General features: G+C 53.1%; 1 protein-coding gene across 3 annotated transcripts in view; it reads left to right on the top strand.

Annotated features, from left to right (window-relative positions):
- The window catches only part of LOC120406479 (C-type lectin domain family 4 member K-like), a 150,434-nt gene that overhangs the window by 123,084 nt on the left and 1,243 nt on the right, over positions 1 to 26,107 (top strand). Inside the window, exons 1-8 of one of the 3 annotated variants that reach the window (XM_039541367.1) lie at positions 751 to 840; positions 3,031 to 3,124; positions 18,703 to 18,856; positions 21,060 to 21,179; positions 22,001 to 22,108; positions 23,251 to 23,430; positions 24,211 to 24,362; positions 25,894 to 26,012. In XM_039541367.1, coding sequence (XP_039397301.1) covers positions 18,796 to 18,856; positions 21,060 to 21,179; positions 22,001 to 22,108; positions 23,251 to 23,430; positions 24,211 to 24,362; positions 25,894 to 26,012 — 740 coding nt within the window. In that variant the 5' untranslated portion in view covers positions 751 to 840; positions 3,031 to 3,124; positions 18,703 to 18,795. Of the gene's footprint in view, positions 1 to 750; positions 841 to 2,947; positions 3,125 to 18,702; positions 18,857 to 21,059; positions 21,180 to 22,000; positions 22,109 to 23,250; positions 23,431 to 24,210; positions 24,363 to 25,893; positions 26,013 to 26,107 lie in introns of those variants that run through there. The other 2 variants (XM_039541366.1, XM_039541368.1) reach the window with 2 other exon arrangements.

The following is a 26,107-nucleotide window of genomic DNA, read 5'->3' as shown; positions in this document are numbered from 1 at the left end:
TGAATACTACCGAGCTATATACTACTCACAACCCAGCCTGTCCATGGGCCTGCTTACAAATCCACCTGAAAAGCAGAGTGCAGTTGGCATCATTCCACAAATTCAGGGCGATTGAGCGAGACTTAACACAGTTTTCTCTTCTTCCAGTCCCCTGATGCCAGTTGTCTGGCTGATTCTCCTCCCAGAACCTACGGATCAGAGTGTTAATGTCTCCGTGGAGAACCACAGCCAATTCCTGAGCTCAGTTCTGCTCTGTGGACTCTGTTGTTGGCAGGGGACCAAGACACCCACCAATGACGCGGTGAAGCGATGCACCCCCCGGCCACCTCTCAGAGTTCTCCACAGCTCTTGTGGCCATGGTAACGAAGGGCTTCTGACGGCCGAGGGTAGCACCTGCCCTGCGCCTGACAGGCCAGCAAAGAGCCAAAGTCAGTGTGTGGCTCCAAATGCTGAGCAGCAGCAACTCGGATCTCAGTGCCCAGAACCAGAGCAGGTGGCACAGCACGTCCCAGGCACCCCCGAGATGGGAACGCAGGAACGGGAAGAGAGGGCAGCGGGGGTCAGTCATTAACTTCTCCCTGGCCCTGTTTATGGGCCTCGCCCACAGCCCCCTGAGGTCACTGCACCGACTGCAGCTGGCTCCGGCCATGCCCCCGGCCCCACAGCCTCCCCGTGCCCAGCCTGACCGAGGGGAGAGCGCAGCGCAATCCCAAGGAGAGCGGGAACCTGTCTCATCCCACGACTTCCTTACTTGTGAAAAGTAATAGAGGTTCCCACCGTAAAACCTCCAGCATCCGGAGAACCCCGTTTTCACCATGTCACCTAGGAGCAGAGACTAAGGTGAGACACCCGGGCTAAAGTCACAGGGACACACGCAGGGAGCTCAGGGTTTCTAGTGCTGCATTTCCCCTGCTCTTCAGCTGCCCCCAGCCCAGGGAGCTTCTGAATCCTGATTCTCAAGCATCACAATAAGTAACTTTTGTGGCCACATGATGGATGCCAAAGAGCACTGCAGAAAGCAGACACCACAGGGTCACTCCCGCAGCACTGAAATGCAGCTGCATCTGGGCTGGAGCATGGGCACTGGTCCCAGTGGAGAGCAGCACGGCTGTAATGGGAAAGGGGAGACTCACTGTGCAGCTGAGCTGGCAGAGGGAATTCAGGCGGGGGAATGTAGCTGCCCAAGGTGGAACATCCCCTCGTTCTGCATCAACAATTTTCATTGATCATAAGTGGTGAAGGTCTCGGGTCTTTGCACTTTCGCATCTCCCCCAACACCCTGCTGGGGGCGCTGGCTCAGGGATGGCTCTGAAAGTAACGCCCCATACGCTGAAATGCCAGGGTCACTTTTTGCCTGTGACCTGACGGGTTTGGAGCATCTAAGAGAGCTGACAGCTGGGTGCTCCATTAGGCTAACGAGGCCTAGGGTGTAATTTAACTCCACACCGATCACCACGGTGTGGGCCCAGGTGCAGCCACCGGTGATTTTCAATGGAAGAGAACTCGGTGCTGGAGAAAGGTGCCTGCGTTGTCAGTCTGGGAGCCTCACTCATTTGAAGGGGACCAGCTGCAAATTACAGGATTTCTCATAGTGAGTAAAATTGGCAGAATCTCACCCTCTGGCTTGGTCTACACTACAGAGTTAGGTCAACGCAAGCTGCCTTACATCGGCCTCTCCATGTCAGTGTCCGCACCAGAGCTTTGATCCCACCGATGTAAGTGCCCTACTACACTGACATAACAACCCCACCTCCACCACAGGCCTAGGGCTTATGTTGGTGTAGTCAGGGCAACACATTGTCTGTGTAGACACGGCGGGTTACTTACATCTGCGATTGGCTGTCGTTCCTGGAGCCGTGAAATTGACAAGAACGCCGGGATGTGTGGGGAGCTCCGGCTAGAGCCCAGCTACACCCTAGGCTCTTGGCTCCCTGCTCCCAGCTGACCTGCTTCCCAGGCTCCCCAGTCCCAGCTGGGCTGCACCTACCTGGCTCCCCACTCCGTGCTCAGCTCTCTGGTGAGGTTTAGGAAGGAGAGATGATATTAAGGGCCTACTTGGCGTGTTACTGAAGAATAGAGAGAGAGAACTTAAAGAAAAGTAAGGTTTTTGTTTTTAAAAGGATAGTTTGAAATAATAGAGGCAATAAAGAAAAGAGATTTTGGGCGAGGTTTAGGAAGGAGAGGTGTTTTGAAAGGCCTAGTTTGGCATGTTATTAACGAATAAAAAAAATTGAGATAAATTTAAAAGGTGTATTAAATATTAGGTTAGGTTAAGAAAAGAGCATTTAAAAAGAGTTAAATGAAAGAGAAAAATATAAAGGAAACTGCCATGTGCTCTGAGCTATGAACCCAGCTGACGGAAGAATCCACTTGCATGACTCATCTTCCGGGGGGAAGGGCAGAACAACCAATGGATCTTATCCTCTTTCACATCCCACAACAGTCCGTCTGGTGTCGATGGACCTTTCCTGTCAGGAAGGATTTAACACCTTCTGTTGGAGACGGGCACGTCACACCAGTTAATGTCCCTCTCCTGTCTGGTGGTTTACAAGGTCACAGAGGGTCACAATACAACCGCTCCATGAATGACAGCCAACAGTGATGTAAGTAACCCACAGTGTCTTACAGTGGGTTACTTACTAACTCTGTAGTGTAGACCAAGCCAGAGGGTGAGATTCTTCCTTTTACTCACTATGAGAAGTACCTTAATTTGCAGCTGGTCCCTTTGCAATGAATGAGGCTGCTTGTGGGGGAAGGTATAACCCAGTGTGCATAAGCATGACAGAACCCAGCCCTACTGCATCGGGAGGTTTTTGTAAGCTGGCTTCCATCCTCAGCCAAAGTGAGAAATATTTTCAGAGGAGGAAAGGGGGGTTTCCTGTTAAAACCAAGTTCCGCCCCAGCCTAGTGTTAACGTCAAGAGAACGTGCATTTGGGCTCTCTTTGTACTCTGTGTGGCAGGAGATTTTGTCATTTGGGTTTAACCAAAAGATTCTAATTTTAATTGAAAGTCTTTCTCGCCATGCTAAGCAGTCCCCTGAAGCGCTCCTGAGCTCTGGATGGTCTCGTCTGGATGGGAAGAAAGGTTTGCCCTTAACTCAAGCTAAAACCTCATGGAGACAAGGTAGGTCATATTTGTCACGTTAGTTGTTAGGCACCTCCACAGGCTTTAACTTGACTTGCTAACAACTTATATGAAACCTACACACCGCCTTGTCTTCACTAGGAGTTTACCTCAAGTTTGTTAACTCAAGTTCTAGGTCCAGTGTTATTTAACATCTTCAATAATGACCTGGCGTTACCCGGGGTTTTTTCAACCGAAAGCTCTTGGTAAGCATGGGCGGCTCTACGTGTTTGGCCGCCCCAAGCAGTCATGCGCGGGAGCCGCCCCGGAGCCGCGGGAGCAGCGGACCTCCCGCGGGCATGACTGCAGAAGGACCGCTGGTCCCGCGTGGCTCGGCTGGACCTCCCGCGGCTGCGGACGGTTCGCGGCTCCGGCGGCTCCGCTTGAGCTGCCGCAGTCATGCCTGCGGGAGGTCCAGCCAAGCTGCGGGACGAGCGCCCCCTCTGCAGTCATGCCTGCGGCAGGTCCGGTCGTCCCGCGGCTCCGGTGGACCTCCCGCAGGCATGACTGCGGCAGGTCCACCGGCTCCGCCTGCCGCCCCCTAGATTTGGCCGCCCTAGGCACCAGCTTGTTTTGCTGGTGCCTAGAGCCGCCCCTGTTGGTAAGGTTTACTCTGTGCGAGGTGGTGTCAGAAAATAAATCAGGGGAGATGTGACTGTCCGACTGCTAGATGGCTGGCACAACAGGACATCACAAAGAGTCCCACTACCTCAAACTTTTTACCCTTATTTATAACACAATGACATGTCCCTTAAAGAAAACTTGTTCAGCAAGCAATTTCAACGGTCCAGCAAGAAGCTTCCTTCTAATTATGGATTAACCAGGTGTGGGTTTTTCCCAGAGTTTGCAGCCTTGAGACCCTGTCAGACATATTCCTGAGGGCACATCCTGCTCCTCTAAAATGCATGCATCAGCAACTTCAACACAATTCTTCTCAGGAAGGACATGGGGTCAAGCTGACCTTTCTGTGGCACCCAGAACCCCCTCCCCTCCTGCCTTGGTCAAGCTAAGCCTGCTGCACGGCCACTTTACGGCCTGCTGACTTAGCTGCTTTTAGCAATAACCCATAGTGGTTTCAGGCACTTTACTGGTTTGACAAAATCTCCCCGTACAGTTCCCCTCTTTAAAGGTCACCTTTCACCCAAGGGGGCCTTTAGATGGTCGCAGCCACACCATTTCTGGATGTACCTGCATTGAGATCCAACGAAAGCTCAAGACTCTTAACCAAGACTGAGCAAATTATCTTCTTGTTGGCATCCCATACTTAGCACACCAGCATAGCAACTGACAAGTGATCGTGTTAACCTCCTTTCCCGGGAGTACGAGTGCCGGTGGCAGTAGCCACTGACTCATCTGTCGGGGGACTTGCAACTGCCGGATTTTGCACCAGGTCCAGCATGTCATTTGGTTGGTAACAAAAACCACTACTAACTGGGACCCCAAGATTACTATGATGGGGTGTAGGGCCAAATTCAGGATGTGCCAGTGGGGGACCATCCCAATAACACTTCCCACCAGTGGTGTGACAGGTCTTGGCCAATTCTGGCAAATACCTGTTTAATTTCATCCGCATTCTGATGCACGGTGACCATGACTCTGCACCCTTCCTGTTTTGCAGTATCTAGCTGGTTCTGTAAATCAGGGTGTACAAGCAATGTTTGTAAGGCAGTTAAATCCATTCCGAGAGGTACAGGTGTTACAATAGAATACAAAGTATAAGACACTTTTAACTGACTATATTGAAATTCGGGTACATGAAAGTCAAACTCACATCCCCTGATTGCTACAATATGACAGAAACATTTATTCTCATAGATTATGATTTACTTTATGAACATAACTTGGTTTGTTTGCCAATACCTCTATGCTAGTAACATCCAGCACTCCAACTTCTAATCCAGTTCCACCCAAAGCAGTTCAGTACATTTTTTGGGAGCCTTTTCTGTAGGCTGCCCCCCCGCCCCCCGCTGGCTGCCAGGGAACTCCAATAACCTTCAGTAGTTCACATTGAGATAGTATTAGGGCAGCTCTGCATTCACTGGGCCGTTACTGTACTGCCCCGTATAGTAATCAGGGAAGGTGTGGCAATGGCTTTTCTTTCCTTACATCCAGTGTCATACAACACCCATGTGCGTTCAGCTGGACTTGCATGCTGGAAGTTGACTAAGAAGTAACAATTGGCAAGTCTTAGGCCTGGTCTACACTACGCGTTTAAACCGAATTTAGCAGCGTTAAACCGAATTAACCCTGCACCTGTCCAAACAACAAAGCCCTTTATATCGATATAAAGGGCTCTTTAAACCGACGAGGGGAGTAGCACTGAAATCGGTATTGACATGTCGGATTAGGGTTAGTGTGGCCGCAATTTGACAGTATTGGCCTTCAGGCAGTAACCCACAGTGCACCACTGTGACCGCTCTGGAGAGCAATCTGAACTCAGATGCACTGGCCAGGTTGACAGGAAAAGCCCCGCGAACTTTTGAATTTCATTTCCTGTTTGCCCAGCATGGAGCTCTGATCAGCACGGGTGGCGATGCAGTCTCAAATCCAAAAAGAGCTCCAGCGTGGACCGTACGGGAGATACTGGATCTGATCGCTGTATGGGGAGACAAATCTGTTCTATCACAGCTCCGTTACAGAACATGAAATGACAAAGAATTTCAAAAAGTCTCCAGGCTATGATAGACAGAGGCCACAGCAGGAACTCAGCACAGTGCTGCGTGACAAGCGTAACAGAAAGCCAAAGAATCAAATGGACACTCATGGAGGGAGGGAGGGGTCAGGGACTGAGGACTCCAGCTATCCCACAGTCCCCGCAGTCTCCAAAAAGCCTTTGCATTCTTGGCTGAGCTCCCAATGCCTGAAGGGTCAAAAACATTGTCCGTGGTGCTTCAGGGTATATCTCGTCAATTTAACACCCCTCCCCCCCATGAGATAAAAGGGAAAAAAATCATTTCTCGCCTTTTTTCAATGTTACCGTATGTCTACTACATGCTGCTGGTAGACGCGGTGCTGCGGCGCTGAACAGCAGCATCCCTTCCCCTTCCTTTCCTGATGGCAGATGGTGCAAAATGATGGAAAACCATCCTCATCACCCCGTGAGTGCTCCTGGCTTGCCTCGGTGAGGTCGGACGGGGGCGCCTGGGTAAAAATGGGAATGACTCCTGGTCATTCCAGCAGATGGTACAAAATACTTGGTAACCATCCTCATCATAGCAGCTGGAGGCTGAGCTCCATCAGCCCCCACCCCCCACCACCCCTTCATGTCTAAAGAAAAGATTCTGTACTCCCTGGACTATCATAGCAGCGGGAGGCTGCGCGCCTCTCCCCCGCACCCTTTAATGTCCTGCCTGGACTATCATAGCAGCTGGAGGCTGCCTCCCCTCATTTTATCTCGCTAAAAAGTCAGTGTTTCTTATTCCTGCATTCTTTATTACTTCATCACACAAATGGGGGGACACTGCCACGGTAGCCCAGGAGGGTTGGGGGAGGAGGGAAGCAACGGGTAGGGTTGTTGCAGGGGCACCCCCTAGAATGGCATGCAGCTCATCATTTCTGCGGGATCTCTGGGGCTCTGACACGGAGTGGCTGTGCTCTCTGGTTCTCTAGTACACTTGCCTCATATTCTAGGCAGGACTGACTCTATTTTTAGACAAAACATAAAGGAGTCAGTCCCATTTTTGTCCATGCGCCCCCGCCGACCTCAGCGAGGCCAGCCAGGAGCACCCATGACAGCAGCAGACGGCACAAAAGGATTGATAACCATCATCACCAATTTCCAATTGTAAACAGTGCAAAATGACTGATAACCATCATCTCATCACCAATTTACAATAGCAGATGATGCAATAAGGATGGTAACCATCTCTGCTACATTGCAAAGGCAAATGAATGCTGCTGTGTAGCACTGCAGTACCGCCTCTGTCAGCAGCATCCAGTACACACACGGTGACAGTGACAAAAGGCAAAACATGCTCCATGGTTGTCATGCTATGGCGTCTGCCAGTGCAATCCAGGGGAAAAAGGGCGCGAAAGGATTGCTGCCATTGCTTTCACGGAGGAAGGATTGAGTGACGACATTTACCCAGAATCACCCGCGACACTGTTTTTGCACCATCATGCATTGGGATCTCAACCCAGAATTCCAATGGGTGGGGGAGACTGCGAGAACTATGGGATAGCTACAGGATAAATACCCACAGTGCAACGCTCCGGAAATCGACGCTAGCCTCGGTACATGGACGCACACCGCAAAATTAATGTGGTTAGTGTGGCCATGTGCACTTGACTTTATACAATCTGTTTTTAAAAAACGGTTTCTGTCAAATCAGAATAATCCCATAGTGTAGACATACCCAGTGGTGAGCTGCAGCCGGTTCGCACCGGTTCCGGTTGTTAAATTTAGAAACCCTTTTAGAACCGGTTGTAAAGAGCTTTTAAATTTAACAAAGGTTCCAGCAGCGCCGCGCCCCCCCCCCGCCCCTAGTCCCAGCTCACCTGGCTCCAGCTTTGTCTCCTCCTCTGAAGGCTCTCCCTCCAGGCTTCCCGCCAATCAGCTGTTAGCACGGGAAGCCTGGGAGGACTGAGAAGGAAGCAGCAGCAGCTTCCTGCAGGTGAGCTGGGTGGGGTGGGGAGAGGCGCCGTGCGTCCCTGGCCAGGCGGCACCGCGCGTCCCCGGCCAGGCGGCGCAGCTCCGGGCCGGCCCCCGGCTCGGATCCCGGGCGGGCTGGCAGCGCGGCTCCGGGCGGGCGGCACGGCTCGGTCCCCGCCTGGACGCCAGGCCGGACACCGACCCGGACTCTGGCCGGGCGGGCGGCTCGCTCGCTCGCCGACGCCGACCGGACTCTGGCCGGGCGGGCGGCTTGGCTCGCTCCTGGCCGGACGCCGACCCGACTCTGGCTGGGCGGGTGGCTCGCACGGACCCTGGCCCCGACTCTGGCTGGGCGGGCGGCTCGGCTCGCTCGCCGACGCCGACCGACTCTGGCCGGGCGGGAGGCCCGGCTGGGCTCCTGGCCGGACGCCGACCCGGACTCTGGCTGGGCGGGCAGCTCGGCGCGGACCCTGGCCCCGACTCTGGCCGGGCGGGCGGCGCGGCTCCAGGCCGGACGCCGACCCGGACCCTGGCCCCGACTCTGGCCGGGCGGGCGGCGCGGCTCTGACCCCGGCCCCGACTCTGGCTGGCGGGCTGCGTGTCTCTGCGCCGGACCCCGACTCCGGCCCGGCGGTGAGGCTCCAGGCCGGACCAAGACACCGACCTGGACCCCGACTGCAGCCCAGAGCCTGTGGCTCCCAGCCCTGACTCTGGGTGGCACGGCTCCCATCTCCAAGCAGCAGGGTAAGGGGGACAGGGAGCAGGGAGAGGGTGTTGGATAGAGGTCGGGGGTGGATTAGGGTCGGGACTGGGGTGGTCAGAGGGCAGGGAACAGGGGAATTGAATGGGGGCAAGGGCCCTGGGGGGCAGGGTGGGAGGCAGTCAGGGGCAGAGGTTCATGGGGCAGTCGGGAAAGAGAGAAGGGGTGGTAGGATGGGGCGGGGGTCCCGGGGGGCTATCAGGAATAAGAGGAGTGGCAGGGGGCAGTTAAGGGACAGGGAAGAGGGTGGATAGGGCAGGGGTCCTGGGGGCGGGGCAGGAGTCCCCGGGGGGTGGAGGGGGTCACCCTCGTGGGGTGAGGAGGAGGGACCCGGTTGTTAATATTTTGGCAGCTCATCACTGGACATACCCTTAGTCTTTGAGTAACCAATGTTTTTACATACCCTTTTTTCCCTTGGTAATTTCACTTTGTGCCTTAAAAAAAATTTATGTCCATCCTTTTATTCCTCCCAACAGATAAACCCTGTATCTCATGCATATTTTGCCTTTAAATGTGCCTTTACCACCTCAGGATGTTTCTCTGTTAACAGGCTGGCGTTTCTTGACCTCCACCCTTCTGCAACATTGGTTTCTGGAAATACAGTTAAAATGGTTGTTAAGCCTTTTCTGCCTCATGCAGTATTTTCTTTTTTATTGTAACACAGTACACAACAATGGTAGCAACAAGACAAACAACACAAGACAAAACATAAAACACAAAACACAATCTTTGTCGCAACAATAGATCCATGGGATTCTGGGTTGCTCCTCAGCTGGTACCAGCTTTTCCTGATTTTCTGAAAGACAAAAAGAACGTATTTCTACCGCTTTGGAGGTGGCAGATTATTGTTTAAAATATCCCTTCCTTTTACAAATATCCTTGCTGATTGCTGGCAACAAAGAGGAATTACCCCCATACGTCCCTGTGGTTTTGTTCTATAGGCAGGCCAGGTTTCAATGGCTCCTACCTTTTAAGGGTTTAAGGGGAATTATTATCCCACCGGTTTCAGAGCAGCAGCTGTGTTAGTCTGTATCAGCATAAACAACGAGGAGTCCTTGTGGCACCTTAGAGACTAATACATTTATTTGGGCATAAGCTTTTGTGGGTTAGAGCCCACTCCCTCAGATGCATGAAGTGAAAAATAGAGGAGCAGGTGTAAATACATGACAGAATGGGGGTTGCTTTACCAAGGGTGAGGTCAGTCTAAGGAGATAAGAGTTCATTCTTGATCCTCTCTGGTTTGCTGTATAGGATGTTGATCAGGTGGTTCCGCAGTTTCTTTGAGAGTGTGGCACAATCTCTCACCATAGCCTGTGTGGTATGTTGATTGTAATGGATTCTTTACCTTCAGTCCTTTGGTATTATGTCCATTTCTTTGCATTTGGAAAGGAAGATGATGTCTGTCTGTTTCTGCATGAGTTTTTTCAACGAGGAGTCCTTGTTCAGTCATTACATTCATGAGGTGGTGAACCTCGGTTTGCCTTCTTATACAGCAGACCAAGTTTGCAATGTTTCTTTGCTGTGCTAAGCTTTAAGTGTGTTCACAGGTAATAGCTGAGAAGCATCATTACCATATGACCTTAAAGGTTTTTCCAAAAATCATACACACTATACATTGTTACAGGGGTACTTATTAATTTTAAATGTATTCCAACGTTTAATATTAAGATCAAGTCTATTAAAAGTATCTTGTTATACCATGCCTTTTATTTAGACAATTTGTTTTTGAGGCCACTGTATTCAATGTTCTCTTGAAATCTTTGCATAGGCTTTTTAATGTAATTATATCCTTGGGGTTTTGGTGAATTAAAAGGTAGGGGTGTCATGCATATAAGCAGACCCCTTTCGTACCTGCCTTCAGATTTCAGCACTGCATACACACAGGAAAAGGATATTTTTTCCTACTTGGGGTTCACCTGTCCCTCTCATATGTAGTTTGTTTGCTGGCCAGGCATATTCATTATCTACAGCTCCTTTGTGGTGCCATGTATGGACAATTCTCTCTTTCCTCTATCACTTAGGTAATTCGCATTAACACAGACGCTTTCTGGCTTGCTTTTGCATCCAAAGCCATCAGCAGCTCAGAGACCCTGTCTTAAAAGGGACAAAATCAACTTCCACCCGAGTTTTGATTTCTTTTTACTTTCAACTCCTGTTTCCAAAACACCCAGCAAGCTGAAAAAGAAAACTCAACCTATTGTGGCTCCCTTTAGAGCTCTAATAGGATTTTAATTAAGTAGCATGTTTTGTTTGCATTTCTTTTACCCCTTCTACAATATACACTGCACATGTCCTGGGAAAAATGCACCTTCCTTTCATAGTTTTACTTTTATAACATTATATTAGCCATATCAACTTTTACATAAGGTGTAACTGCTTCTTTTGTTCTCACAGAGTTTTCATGTACCTTCATCGAACTACAATCTGATTATTCAGAGCCACCTTAAGGCTCAGTGTTTCTAATGTTGCCTCTTTTTTTGTGTGCACCTCACCCCTGCTGTTGCTCCAGAGAGGCACTGTCTTTTTTCCTTATTTCTTTTACTACAGCTCTTATCTGCTATTTTGTTACCAAAAACAAAAAAAAAAGGATCCAGAATTTCTTCCCCTTCTCCTGGGTTTGACGACCCTGCTGCAGCCACGACTTGAGATATTGAATGTTATAAAGCATTGAGATACCTTAAGGATTAAGTACTTAATACCAAAGCCAAATAACACCAGTTACTTCTGTCTGGCAGAAAGTGTCTGGCAGTTTTGCAACTTTGAATGAAAGATTCAGATGGCTTTTTAGTGGCGTTATTTAAAAACAAAACAAAAACCAATTGAAACACTCCCCATATTTACACAATATGTTCACACACACACACACACACACACACACACACATCCATCCCTTACACTGCTTTACTGTTCACACAGCTGCCCATAGATCACATGGCTGTACGTTGGGGGCAGGTCAGTTCCAATAGAAACCCCTTCTGTTCTTTCAGCGAATTTGACTAAATTGTTCGGTCAGATGATTCAAAGCAGATTGTCTTATTGCCTGGCTTATTTACAGACCTTCCTTTGGAAAAGGGCCCATTTTCCCTTCAGAACGGCTGCAAAGACACCAAGAATTCGCTTCCTGTAACACTTTTCTTTCGTTAACATTTTCACAAGTTTCAAATGCTTCATTCCCGCCAGCCTCTGCAGCGTTAACTTCTCACTCTCTTCCCTTAACTCACTCGCTTGTCTCCCAGAATGACGCCTCCATCAACTCACATTTCACAAGTCCCAGTATTGCCCCAGGGACCTGAATCTCCCAGGCCGGGACTTGCTCCTTCCCTTACTCCTGCCACTCTGCCCTCAGGGCTCCCAGCCTGTTTTCCAATCTCCTTGTCTGTTGCCTGCCTGCTTGTCTGGGCCTGATCCTGCTTTCCTCGCTGAACCGCCCCTTCCCCTGGGCACAGGCTTTGTCCCACTAACCACCCTCCACCGCCCCCACCCTCCTGGTCCCTTCCTCTCTCTTGCTCTGGGGTGGCCATTCTGCCAGACAGGCAGTGACCCTTCCTGACACAAGGCCCAGGTACTTTGCTATTGTTTACCCTGTTAGGCTCTACCAGTTCAGTCCAAAAGACCTTAGGCTGCCTGCGTTCTCGCCACCAAACTTCTTACCTGCACAAAATTCTCTGTTACTCACACATTCAAGGACACCCACTTTTCCCCAGTTCCTAGGACTCCAGGCGAAAAGCACCTAACTTTACCCCTCCATGGGCTCCGGGCAAATACCCTGTCCCTGTGGACTCAGGGCAAACACCCTTTCCTTGTGGACTCAGGGCTTAATCTTTTGTGGGTTTACAGGGTCTTTTACCAGGGAAAGAGTCTTGCACAGTAACATCCTACATAATCTCTATTTCTTAACAACCACCAAAAACAGACTGCACATGCGACACAGACAGGGCTCAGCACGCCCAATAAGACAGATGAACTTTTCTTGATGGCGAGTTAGAATCAGGTCCATCTAGGGGACTCCACTTTCTGCACGGTGTCATTGGCAGAGTGTTAAGGTCTGGCAGCTCTGATCTTTGGGGTTGTGTCCTGGAGTTGGTTCCCTGTCTCTGGACATAATTTCTCCACGCGAGCAGACAATCAGCCTGAGTTCTGAGTCCCAGTAACGGAATGTATCCAGAAATTAACTCGCAAACTGAGACACAGGAACTTGTAGGGAGCGACCCCACCCTGTCGTCTTTTACCTCCTACTGCAATGGACAAACTACAAACTGTTTGTACCATCCATCTCCTTCCTCTCTACCAATCCTCACTGGGGCCTCCAAATTCTGTTACCCAGGGTTCTTTCAACCCAAAGCTCCTGGTAACATTTACCCAGTGTGAGGTGGTGTCAGAAATAAATCACAGGACACATGGCCATCCAGGGCATCTGACCAATAGATGGCTGCACAAACAGGACAACACAAGAGTGCTTCCATTTAAAGCTAAACTTTACTTAGTCTCAAGCACTCACACACGACCGCAACAGGTTAGTAAAACACCCCCACCCGTTGATAATTACCGAAGCTGAGTGTGGCTCTCGAGTGGCACAGCAGCAGCCCGTCTGCCGGTGGGGAACACAAGATGCATCCAGAGGGAGAGACCAGTCCTGAAGAGTCCCCCTACCTCAAAGTTTTCCCACTTATTTATAACACAATGACATGTCCCTTAAAGAAAACGTGTTCAGCAAGCAATTCCAATGGCCCAGCAAGAGGCTTAACCAGGTGTGGGTTTTTCCTAGAATTTGCAGCCTTGAGACCCTGTCAGACACATTCTTGAGGGCACATCCTGCTCCTCTAAAATGCCTGCATCAGCAACTTCAACACAGTTCTTATCAGAAAGGACATGGGGTCAAGCTGTCCTTTCTGTGGCACCCAACCCCCCCTCCCCTCCTTCCTTGGTCAAGCTAAGCCTGCTGCATGGCCACTTTATGGCCTGCTTTTAGCACTAAGCCATAGTGGTTTCAGGCACTTCACTCGTTTGCCAAAATATCCCCATACACTGCGTGTAGGTCTGGAGAGCACACGGATCGAGTTTGCAGATGACACAAGACTAGGAGGGAAGGGTTGCAACACTTTGGAGGATAAAGCTAAAATTCGGAGGGATCTTGCTAAATTGGAGAACTGGGCTATAGACAACAACATGAAATTCAACAAAGACAAACGTAAGGTGCTGCACATAGGGAAGAACAACCAAATGCACAAATACAGAATGGGGGGAAGCTGGTTTGGCAGCAGCACTGCTGAGAAGGATCGGGGAGTTGTGGTGGATCCCAACCTCAACATGAGTCAGCAATGCGATGCTGTTGCAGAAAAAAGAAATGCAATTTTAGGTTGCAGTAACAGAGACCTCGCATGCAAGTCACAGGAGGTGACAGTACCACTCTACTCGGCGCTGGTTAGGCCTCAGCTGGAGAACTGTGTCCAATTCTGGTCACCAATGTATAGAAAGGATGTAGAGAAACTGGAGAGTATCCCGAGGTGGACACAGATGGTCAGAGGGATGGAATGCAATGCAAGGTGTCTGAGCAAAGACTGAAGGAACTGGGTATTTTGGTTTGGAAAAGAGGAGACTAAAGGGGGATATGACAGCAGTCTTCAAACACTTGAAAGATTGACATAAGAAAGATGGGGAAAAGTTGTTCTCTTTTGCCACAGACGGCAGGATGAGGGGCGATGGATTCAAACTACAGCACAGCAAATCGAGATTAAATCTCAGGACAAACTTCCTCACTGTAAGAACAGGAGGTTAATGGAACAGATGCCTAGAGAGGTTGCGGAAGCTCCTTCACTGGAGGGTTTCAAAGGCTCGCTGACTGTCTGGGATGGTTTAGACACAGCAAACCTGGCATCTTGGCAGGATTAGACTAGACGACCCTTGCGGCCTTTTCTAACTTGATGGTTCTATGATTCTCTGAGTTAACATCCCTCTTCTGCAGTGACAACCGGGCCTTAAGGGTTGGCTCCTGGCCCTCACTCAGATAGCTCCAGACAGGTCTTTCCCTCTGGCTGGTGTGGGGGAAGGTGCTCCCAGGATCCCCTCTGGATCCTCCACAGGTCTCTTTCTGCTCTTTACCTTTCTATCAAGGCACCAGGCACCGGCTCTCCCTGAGCGAGGGAGCTCTACCAGCCCCTTGCAAGACTCTAGGCCTCTTGTCTCCCCTCTGTGATACAGCAGGCTCCATTTTACAAGTAGCCCTGTCCCTACCCCAGGCTACCATCACGTGATGTCTGATCCAGCCAGTGTCCCACACTCATCACCTGGGGTGGGGGCAGGGGCGGCTCCAGGCCCAGCACGCCAAGCGCGTGCTTGGGGCGGTATGCTGTGGGGGGCGCTCTGCCGGTCGCCAGGAGGGCGGCAGGCGGCTCCGGTGGACCTCTCGCAGGCGTGCCTGCGGATGCTCCACCAGAACCACGGGACCAGTGGACCCTCTGCAGGCACATCTGCAGGAGGTCCACCGGAGCCGTGAGCCGGCAACCGGCAGAACACCCCCCGCGCCGTGCCGCCGTGCTTGCGGCGGCGAAATGGCTAGAGCCGCCCCTGGGTGGGGGCTAACTGCACACTGATGGGGCTGAGCCCAAATCCCCTAAAAGGGCCAGCCCGCCCCAACAGCACCCACCTGGCAGGGGAGGGGGAAGCCGCTGCCAGGAGTCAGGCCGGGCTGGACCAGTGGTGATGCTGCAGCAGGGCACAGAGATGCAATGGGCTGGGGGAGGCGGAGGCAGAATTATGTGTAACTGTGACACCCCCCTTCCCTGTCCCTCAGCACAACTCCCTGCTGAAGCGCAGGCCTGAGCTCTGTCTTTTCAGGGCTTCAAAAAAGAAACGTATTGCACAGAACTGAAGCTCAGAGCTACGGTACCAGCCCCTGCCTGTAGGGGTTAACGACAGCTGCCAGTCAGCTCAGAGAGTCCCAGACAATTTCTTAGCGAGCGAACGTTTAACACACACACAGCCCCTCGCAGACAGTATGCGGGACACTTCTCAGGCCCTTCAGCAGCGCGGTTCGGCAGTAAATCTGTGGGGTTCCTTACAGAGACTCCCGGTGCTGTTGATGTTACATGTATTTCAGTGCAAGGTAACAACACAACACTCACTTGTGGCATTTGGGCCACACCTTCCGAGCATTCCCCTCTGACCTCACACTGATCATGTCCCAGTCTCTGTGGGGGGGGGGGCTCCAAATGTATGTGTCCCCCCTCTGGACTCTCCGGGACCTGAGGAGAATGGCGGCCTCTCCGTCCCCACCCAGCACCTCAGAATCTCCTCAGCAAACACCAGCCCAAAGCCCCGTCCGGCCAGCAGCAATTCCCATGTAGCGCCCCCGCTCCACCTGGTCACCTTCTTTAATGCCAGTTGGCTTACAGGAGTTGATGGACAGGTCTGGGTTCTCCTGGATCCTGCCACCCCCTCAGCAGGGTGAATCTTCTTTATTTTCCCCTAGGAATTTATTTGGTGGTGCCTCAGCCCCCTCGCTCCTTCCTGGCAGGGTTACCAGGGCAGCTTGGGCGGAAAATTCTTACCACAGGGGAACTCCCACTTACTTGCCAGATCGTTGGAGACTCCCAAGAAATAACACAAACACATACAATGTATTCAACACAGTAATTATATTAAACAGGAGACAAACATACCGTAACAGGGTAAAACACTGCTAATACCCGTGACTTTCCCCAGTCACGGGACCTGATGTATGAAATGTAAGATCAGTGTCCCGTCGGTACCGTACTTTGTTGGGGCCTTTGATGACCTATGACCACGAGATCGTCTCTGCAGTGGTTTAGCCGTGTGGCTGGCTGGGTTCAGTACAACCCAAAGGACTCACAAGAGGGAGGAGGTGGTAAGTCCTTCCACAGGTTTAATAAGCAGCAGGTTATAAAATCCCCAAACCGTCACTCCCTGGCTTGAGGACACAGTTCAGGGAGTAGGGGGTCCCCAAAACAAATTCCCTGATGGCTTCACAAACTCCATGAATGTCCTCAGGGTCAGAGCTGACTCTGGACTCCTCGGTCACTGCAGAGGGGCTGGTCTCTGCTGGCCGGGATCCTCCTCAGGCAGGAGTCAGGCTGCGTCGGTCCCAGGATTTCCCCTCCCCACAAAGGGGTGCAGGGCTCAAGGTGCAGGTTACACAACTACACTAACATCCAAACTGTCGTCTCCTAGCCCAGCGCCCAGACACCCCCCCAGCAGGCAGCAGCCCTGGACTCGCAGCCAGAGCAGAGCTGAGCATGTGGGGACTGGTCTCACCTAGGGAGCTGGAGACTGAACTCAGCCTGGCTGGGGAAGTTTCCCAGCAAAACTCGACAAACTGGGAGTGATCAGTGGAGAGGAAAAAGCCAGCAAGGCTGCTTGTCCTTCCTGGAAACCTCCTGTACAACCCCAGAGATGGCGACCGAGGCCGTGTCTACGCTACAAAGTCATGTCGGCGTTCAGCCACCAGCGTTTGTGTATCGCTGGGCATGTGCCCACTTGGCTGCTTGTGCCAGTGCTGCTCGTACTCACCAGGAGTGCTTGTGTAACACGCTAACCTTTGATTGCACACGTGCCCCCTCTCATCCCATGTTACCGCCGGAGCAGGGAGCAGGGTCTGTCTCTTTGGACAGCAGAACTCCCACCCGTGGATGGTCACACGTAGGAAAAAGATGCAGATTTGGACAGTCGTGGATGCCCCAGGATAGGGCCGGCCTTCGGGGCGGGCGATGTGGGTGACTGCCCAGGGTGCCACAGTCAGGGGGGAGGGGGCGTGGTCCGGAGGCAAGGAGCAGGACACAGGCCTGGCCCCACACTGCCCCCAGCCTGCCCCTCACCGTGCTTCAGCGGGATGATGCTGGAGGCCCCACAACACAAATGGGCCCAGGACACAGAGTAGGATGCCATGGCTGGGGCGGAGCTGGGGGTACCCCAGGAGGGGAGAGGGCCCAGTTTTCCCCAGGCCCAGCATGAAGGGTTAAAATCCATGTGCATTTTATATAACAACCTGGTATATGGATTGTGCCCTTTGTTTCTTAGCTTCAAAGTCCAGAGTTTGGTCAAGAGACCAGAGGCCTAGTGAATAGTGATTAGCTAAGAGAAAGCTGGGTAAACAGATAATCTTATTTTGCTGAAATAGGCCTGGTCAGCAAATTGCCAAGTGTTGGAGCTAAGAACTAAATTATTGTGTCTTATTCAGAGTTGCAAATTGAACAAAGGATCCCTGTTCCTACTGTGTCAGTCTCTTCTGTAGGAAACGTTCTTCCCGCACATCCAACCTTGAGTTTATGAAAAGTTGGCACGTGTCAGTATAAGATATGGCATCCTTCCACCTGCCTTCCCAGGGATCAATTAAGACATAAAGGGGACAATCTTTATTGCCATATACTTTCACTGTTTCTTTGCTTTAACCTCTAGGAATGTACCTGTTGGACAATCAAAGGAGTTGCTCCATTCCTGTGGACCCCAAATCAGAATTCAACATAGATATTTTATACTAATAACATTTTATCAAAGTATTAATTAAATGTTAACTTGCTAACTTGAGACCATGGCCGGAGACCTCTTAACCATTGGCTAATGTGCTATCTTGTCTTTCTGCAACACCTATCCCGGGGTGTGGAACTGCCTACCCCGTCACATTCCCCTGCCCATGGAAAATCCATATATTCAATTGTAATCAATTGATTGACAGTATCTCTGAGCCTAATAAACCAGGTGACACTCCGCCAGCGCTGTGTGTAATAAACTCCTATGCTTGGCCTCTACACAGTGTGGAGTTATGTCCTTCACAGCCCCTCCGCTGCACGACCTCTGACAGCCAACCACACACGCACGGTGCACGGGGATGATGCCTTTACGCTCTCACCAGAGCCCCACCCGCAAGAGGAGGCCATGAAAGGCTGGGCCCAGGGGGCTGGAACAATGTGAATAGTGGGGTGCTGAGAGCCACTGAACCGAATTGTAACCCCTGCATGTGATGGAAACCGCTTCCAGCCAGGGGGTGCGGCAGCCCCCCTAGATCCAGCACCTATGGCCAGGCACTGCCAACAGAGCGCTGTCTTCCTCTTCCCTCACGCCTCCTTCCCCCATCCACCCGTCTCTCCCTCCAATTCCCCCTCCCTCTCCACCTCCCTCTCCCATCCAACCATCTCTCATCTCCACACCTACCACTACCCCTCCTTCCCTCATCCAACCACCAGGCATCACTTCCCATTTCTATTTCTGGGCCAGGGCTGCTGTCAGAGGGAGGCTCTAACCCAGCAGGCTGCAGAAAGGACCCACAGGCCAGTGATCAGGGGCTCGGCTCAGCGCGAAGGCAGGACAATGGCGGATGAGGATAGCTATGAGAACATGCCAATGACGGAAGCTGCTCCCCAGCCCAAAGGTAAGCACAAGAGGCTGCACCGGACCCTGGACTCCCGCTGGCCTCTCCTTGGCTTTGTGGTCTCTGCAGAGTGTCCTGGGCAGCGATCGCTTGCTCCACTGACCACGTCCCCAGAGCTCAGCCTGGGGCTGGCCAGACAGCACCACGGGCAGTGGGTGAGGGTGCTCGGTCAGTGCTTCCCAGTGCGTTCTCTCCCCTGCCAGTCCCCAGCGGGAGAAGGGCACAGGGGGAGAGATGGGAGTCCCTGCACAGCATCCCAGCCTCCTGCCGGGCAGCGCAATGCCATGGGCTGGCCATAAAAGCCAGCCAGGCTCCCCCTCCCCAGCTCACTGCCACCATCAGCCTCTCCCAGGAGGAGATCACCAGGGTCAAATCCTCACAGCCCCCATCTCTGGGGACCAGCTCCCTCTCATCCCCCCATTTCACAGTGACACCTCCTTTCCTTACCCTCTGCCCCTTCCCTGCCCAAGCACACGCGTCTAACCGTGAGCAGGGGCAGGGAGATGTAGCTGTGTTAGCAGAGAAGGGTTTTCCCCAGGGCTCGGGGACGGGAGACAAGGAATAAATGGAGCAAGTTCTGAGATAAGGACCAGGCTGTTTTCCTAAAGCTCCCAGCACAAGGGGCCCCTCTCAGGGCTTTAGCTTGGTGACTGGGCAACAAAATTGCAGCTGAAATTCAATGTTGATTAATGCAAAGTAACGCACATTGGAAAACATAATCCCAACTGTACTTATAACATGATGGGGTCTGAATTAGCTGTTTCCACTCAAGAGAGGGATCTTGGAGTCACTATGGATAGTTCTCTGAAAACATCCACTCAATGTGCAGCGGCTTCAAAAAAGCGAACAGAATGTTTGGGATCATTAAGAAAGGGACAGAAAATATCCTATTGCCTCTATATGAATCCATGGTACACCCACGTCTTGAATACTGCGTGCAGATGTGGTTGCCCCATCTCAAAATAGATATATTGGAATTGGAAAAGGTTCAGAAAAGGGATTGGGGTATGGAATGGCTGCCATATGAGGAGAAGTTAATAAGACTGGGACTTTTCAGCTTGGAAAAGAGATGACTAAGGGGGAATATAACACTCTATAAAATCATGACTGGTGTTGAGAAAGTAGATAAGGAAGTGTTATTTACTCCTTCTCATAACACAAGAACTAGGGGTCACCAAGTGAAGTTTTAAAACAAACAAACAAAACAAACAAAAGGAAGTATTTCTTCACAAAATGCAACCTGTGGAACTCCTTGTCAGATGATATTGTGAAGGCCAGGACCACAACAGAGTTCCTAGATAAGTTCATGGAGGACAGGTCCATCATTGGCTGTTAGCCAGGATGGAGAGGGATGGTGTCCCTAACCTCTTTGCCAGAAGCTGGGAATGGGTGACTGGGGATGGATCATTTGATGATTCCCTGTTCTGTTCATTCCCTCTGGGGCACCTGGCACTGGCCACTGTCTGCAGACAGGATACTGGGGTAGATGGACCTTTGGTCTGACCCAGTCTGGCCGTTCTCACATTCTTATGTTTGCTTGGGCAGGTGGCAGCTGAATAAGGGCCTGTTTATCCCCTTTGGTTTCAGTGCAATCCAGATGCCGTGTGGCAGCTGTTCCGGATTTGAACACATAAGAGATGCAGAGGAAGGGTCAGGAGACAGGCAGGGAGACGGGGCTGACAGAAGTGGAGGGTGCGGCCTTAGGCAGCGGCAGCTACGCACTGAGCTCAGCTAGGCTCTCTGCAGCGACAAAGGAGAAGCTGGATATGAGTCAACAGTGTGACTTTGTTGCCAAGGCTAAAGGCATTTTGGGCTGTACAAGCAGGGGCATTGCCAGCAGACCGAGGGACGCGATCATTCCCCTCTATTCGGCATTGGTGAGGCCTCATCTGGAGTACTGTGTCCAGTTTTGGGCCCCACACTACAAGAAGGATGTGGAAAAATTGGAAAGAGTCCAGTGGGCAAGAAAAATTATTACAGGGCTGGAGCACATGACTTATGAGGAGAGGCTGAGGGAAGTGGGATTGTTTAGTCTGCAGAAGAGAAGAGTGAGGGGGGATTTGATAGCTGCTTTCAACTACCTGAAAGGCGGTTCCAAAGAGGATAGTGTTACAGAACAGTTGGATTTGGGGGGTGGAGTTTCCTTGGTCAGTGGCATCTGAGCTGTAACTTTCCATGGATACGTTTCTTCTTCTCCTTCAAGGAAACCCTCCTGAGACATCGGTCCCTTGGCAGCACAGGGCACGGGGCATCGTCGTCACTGCTGTCCTTCTCCTCCTGGGTCTGGCCCTGGCCACGTCCCTCCTTGCTGTGACACTTCTATGTAAGTTCAACTGCAGCTCCAAGACCAACGTTTGCCAACTTACATAGAGTCCAGCTGGCTCGACTGGAGGGGAGGGGGACACCTCCACATTTCAGCAGAATACCGACTGCGTTTCCAGTCTGTCCCTCCTAATAAATCTCCTACTCCAGGGAGTTCGATTGGAGCTGTAAGATCTTGCTCTGCTGGTTTGATACTGGCACAAACTTTCTAAGCTCAGACTGCTGGGTTTAATTCCCTGCTCTGCCAATAAGTCCCTGCCCTGGAGCCAGCAAACAGAGCTGAAAGCAGGGAGCTGGAGTGGAGAGCTCTTAGAGGAGAGGGGAGACAAGCCAGTGTTCCTTAGAGGCAATGAGTGGAACAGACGACTGGTGCCTCCCCGTGCTGGGGGGCCACAATCTAAAGGGGAGGACACGTGACTGCCCCACATGTCTCCTCTGCCCAGTGACCCCGCACCCAGCCCAGGGCCACAATGCACCAGTTACCTGCGGGGGGCTCTGTCCTTCTCCCGCCGCGCCTCCCCCCAGCACATTCGGCCAGTCTCCCTGGCAGCCAGGCCCGGGCGAGGAGCAGGAGGGAGACGCGTCTCATGAGGCTGAAGCCGGCCGCTCCAGGTCACTGCTCTGTGACATACACCAGGAGAGAGCCCCGAACGGGGCCTTGGCTGTGCCGGTGTCCCTCCTCGGGAGGGAAGCTGTCCAAGATTAAAATAAAAGACGTCATAGAGAACAGCCTCGCGCTCGGAGCATGTTCCTTCTCTGCGCGTGGCTGGTCTCCAGCCGCAGTTCGGTTCGGTCGCTGACCTGCAGACGTGTGATTTCTAGATCTCCGGGCACAGAGCAAGCTGCAAGCGGTTGAAGAAGCGGCGCAGAAGGTCCAAGTCTCTCTGCAGCCTGACAACGCCTCGGACGCGTCAGCAAAGGGATCGGACAGTAAGTCGCAGGACGAGGGTCTTAGGCATCAGGGTGGGTCAGCTCCCCTCCCTTGGCCTGGATGCTGAGCACTCTCCTGCCTACAGGGATGGTGGGTGCCCGGCATCCTCCTGCTCCCCTCCATACACTTCCCTGCCAGGTGGTCCCGTCCCCTGTCTAAGGAGCTGCTGCTCTGCACCTTCCTCTGCCAGCGGAGGCTCTGTTCCCAGGGACGGGTGGCTGCTCCAGGCTCCCTCCTAGCTCCCTTCCTGGCAGTGGCAGGCTGGCTGCATCCGCCCCATGCTCCTGCACAGGATGCCTAGTGGTCACCATCTTCCGTCCTTTCACTGTTGCTCCCTTCGCTCCATAGTTTTCACCTTGGCCCCTGTATTGTCAGGGATGCATTGGCGGGAAAGACGGATGCAGCTCATGAGACACACAGGGCCAAATGCAGACCCTGGTGTAAGCAGGACGTCAGTGGAGCTGCACTCGTAGGTCTCCATTTGCCCCCCAGTCCCGGAGCCCTCCCTGTGCAGCTCCAATAATTTGGGTACCTGCCACAGTCCCATTGCTGGAGGCAGCGCGCCCCCTTGTGGCCACGTCTCACAACTGTCTGTCTGTCTGGCACAGGGCTGCACATACAAACCCGTCCATGGATCAGGTTATTCAGCGTCCAGTCAGAAAATGGGCCTGAACTAAACCCCGGCACAGAACTCGCCTGAACGCTGGGCTGTTCAAAATCCCGGCCTGGAGCCCGGGGCCAGGGCTCGGGGCCATGGATGTTCTTGCAGCCCCAGCTCTGCCCCATGCTGCAGGGGACCCGCTCACAGCTCACAACGGGGGAGTGATTGGGAAGAGGTGGCTGGGGAGATTGTGGGGACAGGGCTAGAATTCAGGAGAGCTGGGGTCAATTCCCAGCTCTGCTGCAAACTTCCTGTGTGATCTTGGGCTCCTCTCCCTGCACCTCAGTTCCCCTGCAGGAAAATCATCCTTTATTTCTCCCACCTCGTGTCTATTTTGACTGTGAGCTGTTGAGAGCAGGGACTGTCCCCTCCTGTCCGTACAGCGCCTGGCACACAGGGGCCTGCAGGTGCTGCTCTACTGCTAGTGCTGATAATCAAGTGTTCTGCATCTCCACTGATGTCGCTGTGACTTTCCTTTAGCTCTGCAGCTATTGGATGAAGCGCAGGCAGGAGTCCGGCTGCTGAAAACCCAGCTGGGTAACATCAGTGCAGCCTATAGAGAAGTCCAGATCCGGCTGGACAACGTCAGTGCAGCGTATGGAGAAATCAAGATCCGGCTGGACATCAGTGTAGCGGAAGCAGCAGTGCAAGGTCGTTGTAGTAAGTACTAGCTGCAGTGCTGGCTGGTGCCATTTCTGCTGGTGCTCAGGATGAACAGAGGATTTCAGGCTCTCAGGCTGACAACGCAGTGACTTTCACCAGCCCTGAGTTCTCTTCAATTAAAAATCACCTGTGGCTGCACCATGGTGATAGGTGTGGAGTTAAATTACACCCTAGGCCTCCTTAGCCTAATGGGAGCACCCAGCTGTCAGCTCTTCTTAGACGCTCCAAACCCGTCAGCTCCCAGGCAGAAAGTGACCCTGGCATTTCGGCATATGGGGTGTTACCTTTAGAACCATCCCTGAGCCAGGGCCCCCAGCAGGGTGTTGTGGGAGGTGCCAAAGTGCAAAAGACCCAAGACCTTCACCACTTATGATAAATGAAAATTGTTAATACAGAACCAGGAGATCTTCCACCTTGGGCAGCTACATGCTCCCTCCTGAATTCCCCCTTCCAGGTCAGCTCCACAGTGAGTCTCCCCTTTCCTGTTACAGCCGTGCTGCTCTGCACTGGGACCAGCGCCCGTGCTCCAGCCCAGATGCAGCTGCATTTCAGTGCTGGGGGAGTGACCCCGTGGTGTCTGCTTTCTGCAGCGCTTTTTGGGATCCATCATGTGGCCACAAAAGCTACTTATTGTGATGCTGGAGAATCAGGATTCAGAAGCTCCCTGGGCTTGGGGCAGCTCAAGGGCAGGGGAAATGCAGCACTAGAAACCCTGAGCTCCCTGCGTGTGTCCCTGTGACTTTAGCCCGGGTGTCTCACCTCAGTCTCTGCTCCTAGGTGACATGCTGAAAAAGCTCCCCAGGGGCTGGAGGTTTTACGGTGGGAACCTCTATTACTTTTCAAAAGGAAAAAAGTCGTGGGACAAGGCCGAGCAATTCTGTATGTCTTGGAACTCACACCTGACCTCTGTCTCCTCCCAAGCGGAACAGGTGAGCGCAGGAAGCTCCAAGGGGCTTGGATAATGGGTCAGTGCCTTGTTTCACACCAGAAGGAGGTGGGAGCTGAGGTTCCAGTTTTGCGATGTGCCTTTTGGCAAACTATCGGAGAGGATGCGAAGCCTTAGTACCTGACTCAGGGCATTCACCCATGAGTTTAAAAGCAGAGATGGGCAGAGGAACAGAGCCAGTATCTGGGGTGCTGGGGGAGGGGGATTTCGGGTCAGGCTCATTTCTGATTTTCCCTACTTCCAATGTAGCATTTCCTGCAAACCCAATGGCCTTTCCCAGTGAGGACCCCTTTGATCCCTCTCCCCAGGCCTTAGCTCCTGCTGGACAATCTAGAAGCCTGTATCTGGAAGGCTTGTGTGCAAGGGGCCATGCACCTCTCAGAGAATCCTCTCTCCCCACGTGCCCACTGCAGCCCTCACCCCAGGCCTCTGCGGCACTTTCGGACAGGGCCGCCCAGAGGATTCCGGGGGCCTGGGGTCTTCGGCGGCGGGGGGCCCTTCCATTCCGGGACCCGCCGCCGAAGTGGCCCGAAGACCCGCGGCGGGAGCCCCCCGCCGCCGAATTACCGCAGAAGCGGGACCCGCCGCCGCAGCGCAGCCCGGTCTTCGGTGGTACTTCGGTGGCGGGGGGGGGCCCCGCCGCGGGCCTTCGGGGCATTTCGGCGGCGGGTCCCGGAACAGAAGGCCCCGCCGGCGACCGGCTGCGCTCGGCGGCGGGTCCCGCTTCCGCCCGCCCCTTACCCGAGCGTCTCCGACGGGGCCTGAGCTCCGTCCCGCTCAGAGCCGCGAGGTGAGGGGGCGGGGCTGGGAACTCAGTCCGGAGCTCGCAGCCCCGCCCCCTCCCTACGCCGCTCTGAGCGGGGCGGGGCTCAGGCCCCGGCCACGTTGGAGCTCCCAGCCCCGCCCCCTCACCACGCAGCTCTGAGCGGGGCGGGGCTCAGGGGCTCGGCCGGAGACACGGCGCTTGATGCGCTGAGGCTCCAGGAGAGGGGCGGAGGCAGGAGCTTCCGCTCTTCTCTTGGGGGCCCCTGCGGAGCCCGGGGCCCGGGGCAAATTGCCCCCTTTGCCCCCCCCTCTGGGCGGCCCTGCTTTCGGAGGAGGAAAATCCCACCCCCCGGCAGGGCCAGATTTTGCACCCAGTTCTCTGCTCCGAGCTTTGCCTCCTGCAAAGGCAGGGGGCTGGTGTGAACTCTGAGGTGCCCGTCAGTACCTGCCGCAGCCCAGCTCTGAGGGGGCTGTGGGGGGAGTGTTCTGAGACAGGTCCCTGCTGTTAGCCCCAGGCAGATACAGATGCAGACACAGACACAGAGCTGCTCCAGGGCTCCCTCAGGGCCTCCCAGCTAGTCACTGTCAGCGTTGGGTGCAGGACACCGCGTCTCCTGCTGCCCAGTGCCCTGCTCACACCACCAGACGCCCTTTCCTCTCCCCCAAAATCTGTTCAGCCCAGGCAGCTGCGGCTGCACCCTGCAGCCTCTCTTGGGTGACCTGAACATGCTGCAAACTGTGTTGTGCAGGAGTTTCTCTCCAGCGAGACCCAGGGAGAAGCTCACTGGATTGGACTCACCAACCAGGAGACAGAAAGCAGCTGGCGCTGGGCGGATGGCACAGAATACAGAGCAGACGCAAGCAGGGGGTGAGTAAAGCTTGAGAGACGTGATTATTTCTTACATGTTTGGTCACAAGCTCTGTCGGGCAGCGTCTGTACAGCCCCTGGTGTCTATGCAGCAC

The sequence above is a fragment of the Mauremys reevesii genome, linkage group 5 (genome assembly GCF_016161935.1).
Source record: "Mauremys reevesii isolate NIE-2019 linkage group 5, ASM1616193v1, whole genome shotgun sequence".
In the NCBI taxonomy this organism is placed as follows: domain Eukaryota; kingdom Metazoa; phylum Chordata; order Testudines; family Geoemydidae; genus Mauremys; species Mauremys reevesii.
Note: the sequence above shows the minus strand (reverse complement) of the source record. Positions and strands in the feature narration are given on the sequence as shown.